This window comes from Anopheles funestus, chromosome 3RL, assembly GCF_943734845.2.
Source record: "Anopheles funestus chromosome 3RL, idAnoFuneDA-416_04, whole genome shotgun sequence".
In the NCBI taxonomy this organism is placed as follows: domain Eukaryota; kingdom Metazoa; phylum Arthropoda; class Insecta; order Diptera; family Culicidae; genus Anopheles; species Anopheles funestus.
Genome location: NC_064599.1, coordinates 53918031 through 53931975, shown reverse-complemented (window position 1 = coordinate 53931975; position 13945 = coordinate 53918031). Strand labels below are relative to the sequence as shown.

The 13945-nt window shown below is 40.2% G+C and overlaps 3 protein-coding genes across 3 annotated transcripts; 2 read left to right on the top strand and 1 right to left on the bottom strand.

The window, feature by feature from the left end:
- Positions 1-7844: 7844 nt before the first annotated feature.
- Positions 7845-8978, top strand: LOC125768789 (signal peptidase complex subunit 3). The gene is made up of 4 exons (XM_049436896.1): positions 7845-7973; positions 8037-8254; positions 8355-8621; positions 8694-8978. The coding sequence occupies exons 2-4, from the start codon at positions 8112-8114 to the stop codon at positions 8821-8823; spliced, it is 540 nt and encodes a 179-aa protein (XP_049292853.1). The 5' UTR covers positions 7845-7973; positions 8037-8111; the 3' UTR covers positions 8824-8978.
- A 131-nt stretch (positions 8979-9109) lies between these two features.
- LOC125768779 (methylglutaconyl-CoA hydratase, mitochondrial) lies at positions 9110-10536 on the top strand. The gene has a single exon (XM_049436879.1). It carries the CDS (start codon positions 9327-9329, stop codon positions 10281-10283), a length of 957 nt encoding a protein of 318 aa, XP_049292836.1. The 5' UTR covers positions 9110-9326; the 3' UTR covers positions 10284-10536.
- On the bottom strand, positions 10480-12430 carry LOC125768785 (phosphomannomutase). Its single transcript, XM_049436887.1, has one exon. It carries the CDS (start codon positions 11317-11319, stop codon positions 10561-10563), a length of 759 nt encoding a protein of 252 aa, XP_049292844.1. The 5' UTR covers positions 11320-12430; the 3' UTR covers positions 10480-10560.
- Between the last annotated feature and the right edge of the window lie 1515 nt (positions 12431-13945).

The following is a 13945-nucleotide window of genomic DNA, read 5'->3' as shown; positions in this document are numbered from 1 at the left end:
CACACTACTTGAGCAACACACATAACCACTAGGTTATGGTTATGTCTTTCACGACTGTAAACTTTTACCGGTGATGGTTATCAATCTGGCAACCATGGTAGTGGTTTGATATTGGAAATACAAATCCCATCGTTGCAAACAATCCAACCGATAAAAAGCTTCGTTGATGAGAGTGCAAGCAGCATGAGAGAAAGTTTTCCTATTGCATACCATACGCAAACATCCCTGTGTTTATTTCCTTTTATCCCTTCTTTAAGGAAGCGAATGCTCGCTATATTTCTCTTTTCGCCCATTTACTTCTATACCAGCTATGGAACTCTCGGAAAGATGCAACTCGCAATGAAGCATCCAGTTTGTCTGCCTGCTGCCGTTCGCCTCGATCGTTGTGAAAGGAAAGGGCTTTCTAGGACTTCGAAAACCTTTTCTTCCTTGCCCTTTTCAAAGCATTCTACCAGCGGGAAGGAGGAGATGGGGGAATAGCACGGGGAAGAAATACAACAACCTCTGGTGCGCTCGTACGTATAAGAATGCTTTTGGGTGGAAAACTTTTCGTTTTAGTAAAATGGAAAGTTGAGGACACGCTTGTTTTTGTGTTCTCCACTGGTTTTTTTTCACCACTTTTCATGCACCTTGCCGGTAACCAATGCCATAACGTATGTCAACTCCGGCTTGGGGAAACTTTTGTGCAAGAGCTTTACCCGGATATTTTGCTAGATTTGAGTGCATCTTGTAGTTTAGCAGCATTGTTTCTCAGGTCGCATTTTCACGCTCTCTTTCATACTCTTTTCTAGTCAACATACATATTTATGTGCAACTTTGTAGTGAAACGGTTTCCGGTTTTACAAACACAGCATTAATATGCATCGAGATGATGCATTTCACCACGCGTGTTTAAAATTGGGTTGCTAGAGAGCATTTTCGGCTATTTCTCGCCAGGCTTTCTACATTGTTGAACAGCTGTTAAGTGTGTTAGGCTTTTACTTCTTAGGTGTATGCTTTCTGTTTTCGAATAAAATTAGTCTAATTTAATTTTTTTAAAAGAGTATACATCAAATGCATACATCTCAAACCAAGCTATTCTTTACATTTTATTCTTTCTCAAACGAAAACGAAAGAAATTATTATTTTGCAGAATTTCAGCGATCTTCATCTCCCAGACCCAAACTTATTTCCTTCAAACCGCTCTTCAAAATAATCTTATTGCATCTTCATTTGGCCTTACTTACCCCGCAGCTTCTTATATTCTTTCGAATTCATTACCTTTGAACATTGTATATTCACAAACTATCTCTTTTCCCTTGGTGAAACGTTGCAAAACCACACCTGTACAGAGAAACAGGTTAGAAAATGCTGTAAACACTAGTCTCCCCGTCCAAGGTAAAACGTGTTGAGTTCTCTGTTGTATTCTTGCGGTTTGCGGATGGTGTGTTGGATAGAAATAACTTTCTTCCATTTCTGAGAACAGCAAGCAAAGAGCACAGTTATGCACGATTCAATACTATTTTCCCTTCTTGCTAGCTGATCGACCCAGTTACAGTGTTACGCCGTCATGCATTATGACTGCTTGATGAGGCTGGTTGTTCTAAAGAAGGTGTGAACATCACCAAAAAAAAATCTGCTGTATAACTTGTAGGAACCTGCAAGAAATCTTGTGATCTATTGATAGAACAGTAGAAGAATGACATTAGTTCTGAAAACCCCAATGAATAGGTCTAAAAAACAACTGTAAATTCTGTAGAAAACTGTTGCTGGAAAACCTTAAAAATATTTCTGAAACAAATGTACAAAACTGTAGAAACATTCATGGAAAACAGAAATGTTTTAGAAAAATTGTAAAAATCTCCAAAAACTCAAGTGGAAAACTATTAGAATATAAAATAGAAGAAATTATACCGTAAAACCAGTGAATTCTCACTGTAATATTCGTAGAAAATTGCTGAAAATAGTCAATATCATGAAAATGTAATGTACACAGATCAAGATTTACTGCAGGGAAAACTTTATAAAACTTCTGCAAACCTTGGATTATTCTACAAATGGTATATATTTAGAGGAAAAATATTGGAAGCCTCGAGGAAAACTGATCGAAAATTCTCTGTGACAAAAATGTATAATGTAGGTAAATGTGACAAAAAATATATTAACAGCCAGAAGAACACTAAATTATTGGTTAACTCCTAAATTGTGCTGGTGAATAAAATTGTTTACAAAAAAGTGGAAATCTAGTACTGGAAAGTCCATCAAAATATACTGGAAAACTTAAAGAAAACTATTAAAATTTATTGAAAAAATTCCCCTTGGGAAATTCCAAAAAAATGTTGTGGCAATTGTTAGACAATCTGTATCCAACTGTGGCAAATCCTCGAAATAACTGTCGTAAAACTTGTGCAAAAATTTGAAGCATTTTTCTTTTACACAGTTCTTTACGGCTCTCTGCTGACATCTGAAACGTTTTATCTTCAGTATGCGAATGGTTTGCCCACAATTGTGCATCACGTTCCTAACCCGCCGAACGCCAGCAAGCAGTTGTCGAACAGGAAATATAACTAAAATAAGGAACAATCTTCTACGTACGAAACAACACAAGAGAAAACTTTCCACTAACGGGCATAACCACGAACCGGATGAACATCTGTGTACCCTCCATACACAACAGGTGAGAACGTGCGAAATGCCCCGGAACTACTTACAGAATATCTTAAGACGTGGTGCGTTTTGCATTTCTTTCGGAACAAATTCCTGCACGTTTCGCCTGTTTACGATACTTTTTCAGTCACACACACACACACACCCTTCACGTGGAACCTACCCTCAATCGATATGCCAATTTGTGAACGAATCATCAAATCGAAAGGTACGTGAGGAATTTTTTACTTCATGATCACTTCTCATTCGAACGGTTTTTTTTGGGGGGGATAGTAAAGAGGAAAAAAAACTAAATTATTATATTGGTAACGTGAAATGAGCGAGCTGCAAGAATCACAGACATTTTATAATATTCAAAGTTCGAAAGTCGGCGACTGGAGCCTGTATTTGATAAATGGCGTTGTTTCCACACGGCAGGACCGGGGATCAAATCCCATCCGGACCGTTCTCCCTTTTGCAAGGACTAAATATCCGGTTATGTGGTAAAAATAAGTCTAGTAATCCAGAAATTGGACAGCATGACCTCAGAGGTCGTTAGGTCAAGAAGAAAAAGAAACTTTCAAAGTATTCAGAAAGAAATATTTAAATACTCCAGCTCATGTAATGAAAAATTGAAGCCCTCGATTAACTGAACAGAACATTTTTGTTTTCTTTTCATAAAATTTATGTTTTTATCCAAGATTAATAGTGATGCGGCAGCTTGAAATAATTGCTATTTTAGAGATGTTATGAAAACGCCTCGCGAAGGTATTAGGTTTTTAGTTGCCGAAATTTCGTGTACTCTCTTTCTTTCTCTCTTCTATAAGAATCTATTAAAAATCTACATACAAAATACTGCAAATTGCAGATCTTAACACACAGATATCGGCCTTACGATATTAGTCGTTATTTGAAAAAAGAATATAAAATTGAATTCTGAAATTGTTTCAGAGTTCGCATCTATAAATGCAGAGCAGCAAAGTACTCGAAATGATTAAAGTCTTTACAACTCTTAGGACTTTATGTATTGCCAGACTAGAAACATTTACGTTAATTACCTGTCTCGATCGAAAACAAGCCCACTTACAGTCAACCGCGGTTGATCGAAATAAATAAAGAAAGCAGAGACACTCTGTCCCGCTGTATAGTAAATAATAAATTCAATTAAATCCTCTTCCATCACGTACGACGGTAATGAAATGTAACAAGCTACAAACGAAAAAAAAAAACGCACACAGAACAGCATCAACAGAGACCACGGCACGCACACAAGCGGTCGGAATCGTGCAAACAAATGGACGTAACGCACCAGCGGTAGCAAACATTGGACAACGATACTTGCGATTCATTGTTTACCTCTTTGTTTTTCGTGGCGTGGTTTGTTTAATTTTTTTCCCCTTCCCTCACGCGTTGCAATTTAATTTGTTAGCTTTCAATCGTGCGCACACCGTGTTGAGATTGGAGATCCGTTTTTTTATTTTCATTTTGCACCACGATGTAAAACAAACATTATTCACCAAACTAATCTTCCACTTGAGCCATTATTCTGTTTAGGCTTATCGTGCACATTGTAAATCATTTCAGCATTTCAACCGCTAATCTGCCTGCAATCAAGTGCATCTCCCTTTCCTGCCCAAACTCGCCGGATTTGCAATCTATTATCTATCATTTGTTGTACGAAATCCACCATTAATCTCAATTACATTTTGTCATACTAACGGATTTATGGATACATTTTTACAATGCACTTGATCATTTGTGGATGGGTTGGTATTACAATAACAAATTCAACTCCTTAACTGAATCACGTTTGGGGATGTGAATCCGGGGTCCGATCCACACGAAGTAACTGGGTATCAGATCCCATCCTGGTCGTCTACCCGTCCCAAGGACTAGATATGGCCTGGCCGTTCTGCATCACGTGGTTATTATCTACATTCGGCACTACGACTGTCCACGGCGGAAATAACTAAGGTCAAAGAATTTACTGGTTGGGTTGTCGGGTGCCATTTTAATGACGTGACCAACTACTGGTACATTGCCGTTTCATCTGTTGAGTGGTTTTTATGAGCTTAGAAATTTATACGATTGGAATAAGTTTTTGCAATGGTTTAAGATAATTTATGCCATAATGTCATACAATAACGATCGTTGTATTTGTGCCTGAGTAGTAGTAGTAGTAGTAGTTTTTATTTATTGTTCGTGATAATAAGTATACAAGTACATTTTCAGATGTTTACACAGTGGGTTTGCTTTGGTGCTTTCCTCAATATAAGTGAATTTTTATATAGCTTTGCTGTTTGTATTCTATGTTGCTAGTTAGCATTGCCTTTAGGCGTTTGGAAAATGCAGTGGGAAATTTAACAAAACCCACCACAGGACAAGAAAAAAAAAGAATTTTGTTTTTTGTTTTTTTTTTATATATATATAAAGAATGACGCCAGGTTACGAGAGAAGAGAAAAGCTAAACCTAATCTTAATTATCTAACAGTGAATGTCGTTGGAGAGGTAGAGGATAGGAAAGAAAGGAGTTGGGATTGGTAATACAATTATAGTTATGATCGGGACTAGTGTGAGGGATCCACTAGTGTGGGGTTTAGGTTATTATTAGTTCGTGATAAGTAATTGGAGTTATGTTTTGATATGAATATTTCGAGGGGTTCAATATTGCAAGTTCTGTGGATGTAATTAGTTCTATACTAAAAAGGAATATTCAAGAAAGTTTTCAAAAATCTATTTTGAATTCTTTGCATTTTTAATTGTTGTGTTTTAGCGCAGGAGTGTCAAACTGGGGATGCGTAGGTTATTATAGGCCTTATCAGGGAGGTGTACATGAGGATTTTGTTTTTCAGACTTAATTTTGATGATCTGTTCCAGAAACAATACAGGCTTCTGAGTATTTTTTCACATTTGATAGTAAGGTTTTCAGTATGTTGTTTGAAGGTCAGGGATTTATCTAAAATGATACCTAGATACTTGACTTTGGTACACCATGGTATATTTACTCCATTCAATTTTAGATTGGTATTAGGTATTTTACGCCGGCTAGTGAAACGGGTGAAAAAAATTGCTTCTGACTTGTTAGGGTTGATCTTCAATTTCCATCTGTTGCAGTATTTGTGGTAAATGAGTAAAGATTTGTTTAGTGTTTTAATTGCGGTTTTCGATAATCTACTGCAGGTGCTAATGGCCAGATCGTCGGCGTACTGATATTGGGTACAGTTTGTCATTTTAGGTATGTCAGCCGTAAAGATGTTGAAAAGTACGGGTGAGAGTACACTCCCTTGTGGCACACCCGCAGGGGGAGTGTAGTGTATTTGTGCCTGAGGTACTGGTCATATGTAAGAAAGAGTCCACGACACGGAGGTTGGTAGACGGTTCAATCCTATCAAAGGTACCTGCGAAATAACTTTAACGGACACTAAGGAAATAAGCTGAACGAATTTGATTATTGGAAGTGAATTCGGAAAATACCGTGAAGGTTTCGATGATGCCATCACTTATCAATTAATTTTTTATATGGATATAAAAAACATATATAAGAGTTTACATAATGAGCATTTAGAAGAGGTTACGAAGAATTATGCTGAAGAAAATGATAAGATAAATATTCAAAGCTATCAATTGTGGTACAAATTATAAAAATTGTAAATAAAATATAAAAAATATAATAATATATTCATATAGCGAAGCATTTTTAAAAAGAAAATTTATTTATTGTTTAATGATAAATTGCCACAAACCATGTCTATGGTCTTCATCTACCTCCTAACTAAAAATGTCCATCACACTAACCAAATTCAAATTCCTGCTAGAAACTCACATCTCAAGCAATGGGCAACCTTACATTGATACAACCTGCAAACGGTTCCATGCACACCGTAAAGCATGAAATAAACCGTGCCCATAATTAAGCTCGCTCATTGTCTTCCGCGGCTCATGGAGACGCCCGGTACTTTGTGCGGTTGATTAATGGACGTTGTGTGCTGCATTTGCTGCAATGCCATTTTCCCCATCGCCATCGAAAGACCTCGTTTTCCTTCAATTGGGTGTGCTGCTTTTGCATCAAAACCCATTCGCATTCATAAATTAGCGATTGGCTACGGACGGTTATAATCGGTCGTTCAAAAGGCTCAGAGAATGTGTCTCAGGAGTGAAAGAATCCAGCAACTATGTACGGTGTGCACAATGGTTAAAGTGAAAAAGATATTCATAGCAGTTCGCCATCCGCTTTTCGATTACCATTTCCGTGCTGTATTGAGGTGCTCACTGTATGATAATTCACGAACGCATCCTCCGGAAGGATCGAAACAGCCGGCAGCGCTTACACAACAATTAACCTTGCTGCTGCAATACGTGATACAAGTAGCAGAGGTATCGAACGTAATTTTACTTTCTCCTTTTTGTAGCAAAAAGCATTTCGCTTTGGACTAGAGAACTATTTGTTTGTTTTTTTTTTCTTTATTTTAAATAGCTTCCCCGAAGGGAATATCGTTCGATTCACTTGCTAGTGCTCGACACCCGGGCTTGCTTTTCGAGAGGAAACAACCAAAGACCGATACGGATCGGAAAAGAAGATTGATGTTTTTTACACTTGCTGGTTGGTGGAGAGTGTGTGCGTCGAAGGAAAGGTAAGGGGGTTTGTAGCATTTACACGCGAAAGCTTACCGGCACAGCTTGAAATTGCACCAAAACGTACAAAAAAAGTACAAATGCTGCTGCACTGCTGTAAACTTTGTCTCCCGTACGTACGACATGTCTCCCCAGGGAGTATGGCAACGTACAAATGGCACTGAAGCACACGGCTGGTAGGATGGTAGGATGGAATTTATCAGCTAACAGAGGAACGGGTTTTATTACTGTTCTTGGTACATTGCTATGCTTTTCTAGACGATACAGTACAAGTATTTCACAATGCTTTGTAATCAAATTGCAAATGTTCAAATGTTATTTAGTAATAATATTATATTTGCAATGGTTGGAACGTTTGTTGAAATATAAATGGTTATTTATAACACTTTTATTCTAAAAAATTAATTCAAATAAAACGGTTTTATTATGAAACATGAATTTCGCATAATGTAATCTCATAGTACCACGGGTGCAATTATTTCTATAATCCCGTTTCCGATCTTCAAACGGATCTTTTTTTTAAATTGAATGAACTCTTCAACCAGCCGCTATAATCGGTTTTTCGAAATTTGTTTCGCTGCGTTCGAAAACGTGTCATTTTCGTTCCAGTCATTGCGTGCGTTTACACTCACACTTGTGAGTTGAGCTCTTCAGCCGCACACGAAAGCTGCACAGGTTCGATATCAACAATTCCCACTTGTAGCCTTTCTTATCAGGTAAAATTAATTAAAAATCAATTAAAAGTTTAGTGCTTATAGTTACCAATTCTTCCTTTTCAGTGGTAGCACTTGTCCGTGCAGTGCCGGCAGTATTTTTTTGCATTTCAAGGGCACTGAACGAACACCATCCGCAAGATGCATACTGTTATGACCCGTGGTAACGCGATTTTAGCGTACTCGCTGAGCGTTCTTTCGGTGCTTACGTTCTGCTGCTTTGCTTCCACATTTTTCTACGATTATCGTACGGACGCTCGAATCAACACGGTGAAAGTGCTGGTGTAAGTAGCAAATCAAGCGTACCGACATTGGAGCAACCGAACGCCGGCTGCACAAACCATCATGAGCCACGTAATCAAAACATCAACTGTACACTTTCAGCAAAAATGTGCCAGATTTCAGTGCTTCCCGGGAGAAAAATGATCTTGGGTTTATCACGTTTGATCTCGCTACCGATCTGAATCCGCTGTTCAACTGGAATGTGAAGCAGCTATTCCTATACCTAACAGCGGAATACACCACGGAACAAAATGCACTGAACCAGGTTGTGCTGTGGGATAAAATTATTCTTCGCGGCGAGAACGCTAACCTCGACTTCAAGAACATGAACACAAAGTATTATTTCTGGGACGATGGTAATGGTTTGAAGTAAGTGAACGAACCTCTGTGCTGAAACATTCCCACCAGAAGCGCGCTTACGATTTTTTCGTTTGTTTTTAGGGGACACCGAAATGTGACGTTAACGTTATCGTGGAACATCATCCCAAATGCTGGACTATTACCGAGTGTGTTTTCTCACGGGCAGCACTCGTTTAAATTTCCCGAAGCGTACATCGAGTCGCCGGTCTAGTCGTTAAGAAACCAATGAGCAAGCTGGCCGTCTATTTTTGTCCTCTTTTTCCATCAAGAGTGTATTGTATCGTAACATTTGAAACCCTTTTGATTTCTGAAGGGAACAAACAAAAACAATTGAAATAAAATGGGCTAAAAACATAAAAGTAAAAAAGGAAGAACAGATTTTAGGATTAGTTTAGGGTACTATCCTCTATTTGAGAACCGTTTCTCTAATTAATCCCACATCGCATTTCATTTGGATATTCCTCCGAACGGCAGCATACGATTTGCTTGACAGCATCCTCCTATAGTAAAGATTTGCTTGCTCCAATTGTCCAAATAACGGCTTAAAAGCTCCGTTTGTTTTGATCGTGATTTCCACACGCAATTTCTTATGTAACGTAAGCGTAACAACATAAGCGCCTTTGCCGTGGTGACGTACGGTTACTTTCACTACCGTCGAGACAACTCACTGCCGAAAATCATTTCGTATACAAAATTAACAATAACGTTAGTAAAATGCTTAAGTCGGGCACGCTTGCTGCACGCTTTGTGAAACGGAGCTTGATCGGTGCGAACGGTTTACGCACAATTACAGCACCAACACACCGCTGGCTCAGTGATGATCACGCCAAGGGAAGCGCAGGTACGGCCGGGGCGGACGTTGCCCCGAATCAGGAGCTGCAGCTAACGTATCTAACCGAGGAGGACAAACAAGGCATCGCAGTGCTGGGAATGAATCGTCCAAAGGCACGCAATTCCTTCAGTAAATCACTCGTTAACCATCTGCTCGAAGCGATCGAGGTGCTTGCACACGACAAGAACGTGCGTGTGGTGATCCTGCGCAGCTTGGTGCCGGGAATATTCTGCGCCGGAGCAGATTTAAAGGAACGTGCCACATTTACGCCACAGGAGGTAAGCCGATTCGTGTCCAAGTTGCGCCAAATGATGGTAAACATCGAGCAAATGCCTACACCTGTTGTGGCCGCAATCGATGGAGCTGCCCTCGGGGGTGGACTGGAGATGGCTCTCGCTTGTGACATGCGTGTGGTGGCTACCAATGCGAAGCTCGGCCTAGTAGAAACGAAACTCGGCATCATTCCGGGTGCGGGCGGTACACAACGACTTCCACGCATTCTAAATCCGGCCGTAGCGAAGGAACTGATCTTTACCGCACGTCAGTTCAGTGGCGAGGAAGCAAAAGCTCTTGGCATTGTTAACCATGCCGTGCAGCCGAACGAAACCGGAGACGCTGCCTACCAGCGTGCACTTCAGCTTGCGATGGAGATTGTCCCGAACGGACCGGTCGGTGTGCGAATGGCCAAGAAAGCGATCGACAAAGGCCTACAGGTCGACATTGGTACTGGATACGCGATCGAGGAAGCCTGCTACGCACAGGTAATCCCGACGAAGGACCGCCTCGAAGGCTTGCGAGCATTTGCTGAGAAAAGGAAGCCCAACTTTATCGGAGAGTAACACGGAAGGTGCACCCGAATGTCGAATTACTCCTCACAAACAGCTCGAGATCGTTGCAAAACAGTAGGGTATGACTCTCTGTGATAGATGAAACTGCATTTATATTCCATTTTACATATTTCTACCGGATTTGTTTTTGTTCGTATATGACTCAAAGTTCTTTCCATTCGAATTAAGACAACTGCGCGTACCTGGCTGCCTTGTGAAGCCTCCGCAGAATGGAAGCAACTTTAATAAACCTAACTAAGATAAACGCACTGCATTCGTCGTCCGTTATTTACAATTTTAACAATTCAGCCAACTTCTTCCTTGTGTCCTCCGGTGACATCACCTGGTGTCCGATCGTTTGCGGATGGCTAAAGATTTCGTAATCATTTCCACCCGGATTAGTCTTATCGCCGAAGAAATGAATTTCCCGAAATGGTTTCGTTCTCTTGGAAATGTGACGCAAACAGAAAGTTTTATCCCACCCAACCGGATACACGTCGAAGCTTATCTGTCCGCCTATGCTGTAGGTAAGATCCACTTCGGAGAATTCCTCCCTCAGCCGGTCAATCATTGTCTGACGCACTTGATGCGTTTGGTCGTATTCGTAGAACTGATTACGTTCCTCCGTAGAGCAGTTGCGCCCGATCGGGCACACGTTCAGCATACCGTTGCGGAACTCGATGAATGTTCCTCGCTTAATGGGTAGATCCAGATCGGCGATGTAATGCAAACAGTAGCTAATAAAACGCTTTAGCACATCCTCGCCAAGATGCTGACTGATGGACATTTTGCCCATCTCTTTGCCTGACTCGTAATGCACCAGTCCATTCTCGGGAAAGACGTAATCGAACTTTTGCAGAAATTCCTGCCCATTCAGTTGTTCGCACATCTTCGCCAGATCCGAACCACCCACCACGCCTAGGGTGGCCCTTGGTAACACGGTTTGATACAGAAAGGTTTTCATCTCCTCCGAGATGGATTGACGCGGTGGCGTTAGCGTGCCATCCACATCGAACAGAATCAACACATCGTCACGATTTAGATCCATGTTGGGATGTACACTAAAAGCGTCTTAAATAATTCTAGACTGAAGTGAATAAAATGCAACCCTTTTCTTCCTCACGGCAAAAACAACTGAACGTTTGATCCCGTTCGATTACACATACGATACCAAAGGTAAACATTTACCGGCTGTCAAACCCGAAAAACGTAAACAATCCCTACGTGGAAGAAAAACAGCTCACGGAAAGCTTTTCGAAATGTCAAACTTGCGCAATACAATGCACAGTCGTCGATCATCTACCCGGCAAAATATGGTTAAATTTTAAATTTTTGTTTTCTATTGTTTTTTGTAAAAGATGTTTTTCATATTTACACACGAAATGGAATTTGCATTACGTTTAATAGTAAAAAATATCTAACTTCCCCTTTTTCTTAGATGTGAATTCGTTACTGATTTTTTCAAATGAATTATTTATTTAATTTTACAATGGCCTCGATGTAATAAAAGAATTGTTTCGAGATCAGCTTAATTTCAACCATTCAACCTTGAACACATTCATCGTCCGCACATTTTTCTAAGTGCATATACGGCTCGTAATAAATACCACGTTGGCAGATTTTGCATCATGCTCAAACACCTATCCCACGTCACACGTGTGTTCGCCATTGCAATTTCCCTTCACGGCTAGTTTACCATTCCAGTTCGAACCATTTGTAAAACTTTTTTTAACGCATTGTTCCATTAATGCTATTTCAATATTTTTTCCTGCGTTCCATTGTTCCGCATTCTCGTAGCATGTACTCATTTACATGCGGAGTTCTGTTCTAAACCTGCCTCAACTCTTTTGTGTTTTGTGGCCGCTCAACAGACAAGATCTACCACAAAAATAATGATCAACCTCTAGTCAATTGTGCACATGCTCTTTTGGCTTTCTTTGATCGAAATTACGCAAGACACACAGCCACAACACACGCAAACAACAAGCAAGATCAAATCCTGCTTCTGCTTAAAATGTATGTTGGATTTTAGGTATAAAAATTCATCAAGGGTCTGTCGTTTCTATTTATGCAATAATTCCCCTACCAGATAAATGACCGTTTGTTGGTTGCTCTTTGAAGCAATATTGAATGTCTGGTAGACTTTCCCCCTAGTATGCTATTTTTAGTCGGATGTCCAATGTTACCTTTGTCCTCTTAACTCCCTACCCTGGCTCTCTGATCCTTAATTCTCCAATAGAAAAAGGAGAACACCACAGCTTCAAAACTGCAAAATACTGCACTATGAGAGATCCACCACAATGGAGTTACGGGAAGGTATTCACCAACAGAAATTGTCGTCACAGTGTTGAGTGTGTCTTGTGCTCTTGGTGCCCATTGAAATCTTTTGATCGTGGTTGCATAACAGCCATGTTTCGATTTATCATTCAGGCCAAAATACGATCGACAAGATGCTGCAATGGCAAAGAAGCAAAAAAAAAACAAGCAACAAGAAGGTGTATATGGAACGGTGCGGAATAAAAACTAGTTTCGGTTGAACCATTTGGACCCTGTTGGTTTGGGCCTTTTTTATGGAATTGCAACACAATTGGGACAGCAAGTTTTTTTATTTTGCTAGCAAAATAAAATCTTCCTTAAAAAACACACCCCAAATCGTATTACCTTTATCAATGCTAGTTCTGCAAATAAATTTATTCATCACTACCAAATCATTTTTTGTGGTTTAGCTCTCTCATTATATATTCAAAAAATTCTACTTCGAATTAAATACAAAAACAAGATAAATGTAGAATTTCATGTAACGTGACTGATCACCAACATATCGCCCAATTTTTTTGAAAAAAAACCCCAAACGTCAGTTCTTATACTAAAGATTCGAAACAACCGTTTGTATTCAGCTCGTGAGGTTCATTTCAAATAGTACTACCGATTGTTCAGCACTTTCGGTTAGTTTCGCTTAAGAATTGATTCTTTTGATGAATTTGTCTCTTTTACACCATCCAACCCATACGCTACTGAAACAAATATTTTTATGCTTTTAACACCACTGTATAATCGCTGATACTTGAAAAATGTGTGTCTATTACACTGCGCGATCCCTTCAGAAACTTGAAAGGCGGATATTCACCGTAGCCTGTGTTAGTAGTCTGATAAGGATCCCTCTACACCTCCAGCCCTGATGGTCGAGTGGTCGAACGCACGTTGCGTTGTGCAAATGTTGTGTTGCCCCGTTTGCTGCCAAGCCGGTTTACCCAACTCAAGGTTGACCATGGTTCGGACCACAAATGGACCTCAAAATGTAGACTTTGCTCCTGTCGTGTAAAGCAAGCCCACCAGCTTCCGCCTTACCTGTGGGATCCACATACGAATCACGTCCAGCAGCAAAGAACTGGTATTCGCCACACGAAACCTGTCTGTATGTGTGAACGTTTCTTGGTCTGGTCCAGAGATTGGTTTGGTACAGAAAGTCAAACTCCAGCAAACGGATCTTTTTCCTGGAAGCTGACGTTACACGTCGAGGTCCGCAAAATCGAAGAGAGCACCCTTGTACACCTTCAAAAGGGAGGGAAGATACCAACACGACCGAAATGTCGGTCGTCACAAATGGGGGAATCCTGTTGCGACCAACATGCGATAACCGGTCGATCGCTATCGCACGGACACTGCTGTTATCT

What these genes read in the sequence shown, in the direction of transcription:
- LOC125768789 (XM_049436896.1), top strand. Translation starts at nt 8,112, where the DNA reads ATGCATACTGTTATGACCCGTGGTAACGCGATTTTAGCGTACTCGCTG. An exon ending in AACACGGTGAAAGTGCTGGT is followed by an intron (nt 8,255 to 8,354) that starts GTAAGTAGCAAA and finishes GTACACTTTCAG; the next exon opens with CAAAAATGTGCCAGATTTCA. An exon ending in GACGATGGTAATGGTTTGAA is followed by an intron (nt 8,622 to 8,693) that starts GTAAGTGAACGA and finishes GTTTGTTTTTAG; the next exon opens with GGGACACCGAAATGTGACGT.
- LOC125768779 (XM_049436879.1), top strand. Translation starts at nt 9,327, where the DNA reads ATGCTTAAGTCGGGCACGCTTGCTGCACGCTTTGTGAAACGGAGCTTG.
- LOC125768785 (XM_049436887.1), bottom strand. Translation starts at nt 11,319, where the DNA reads ATGGATCTAAATCGTGACGATGTGTTGATTCTGTTCGATGTGGATGGC.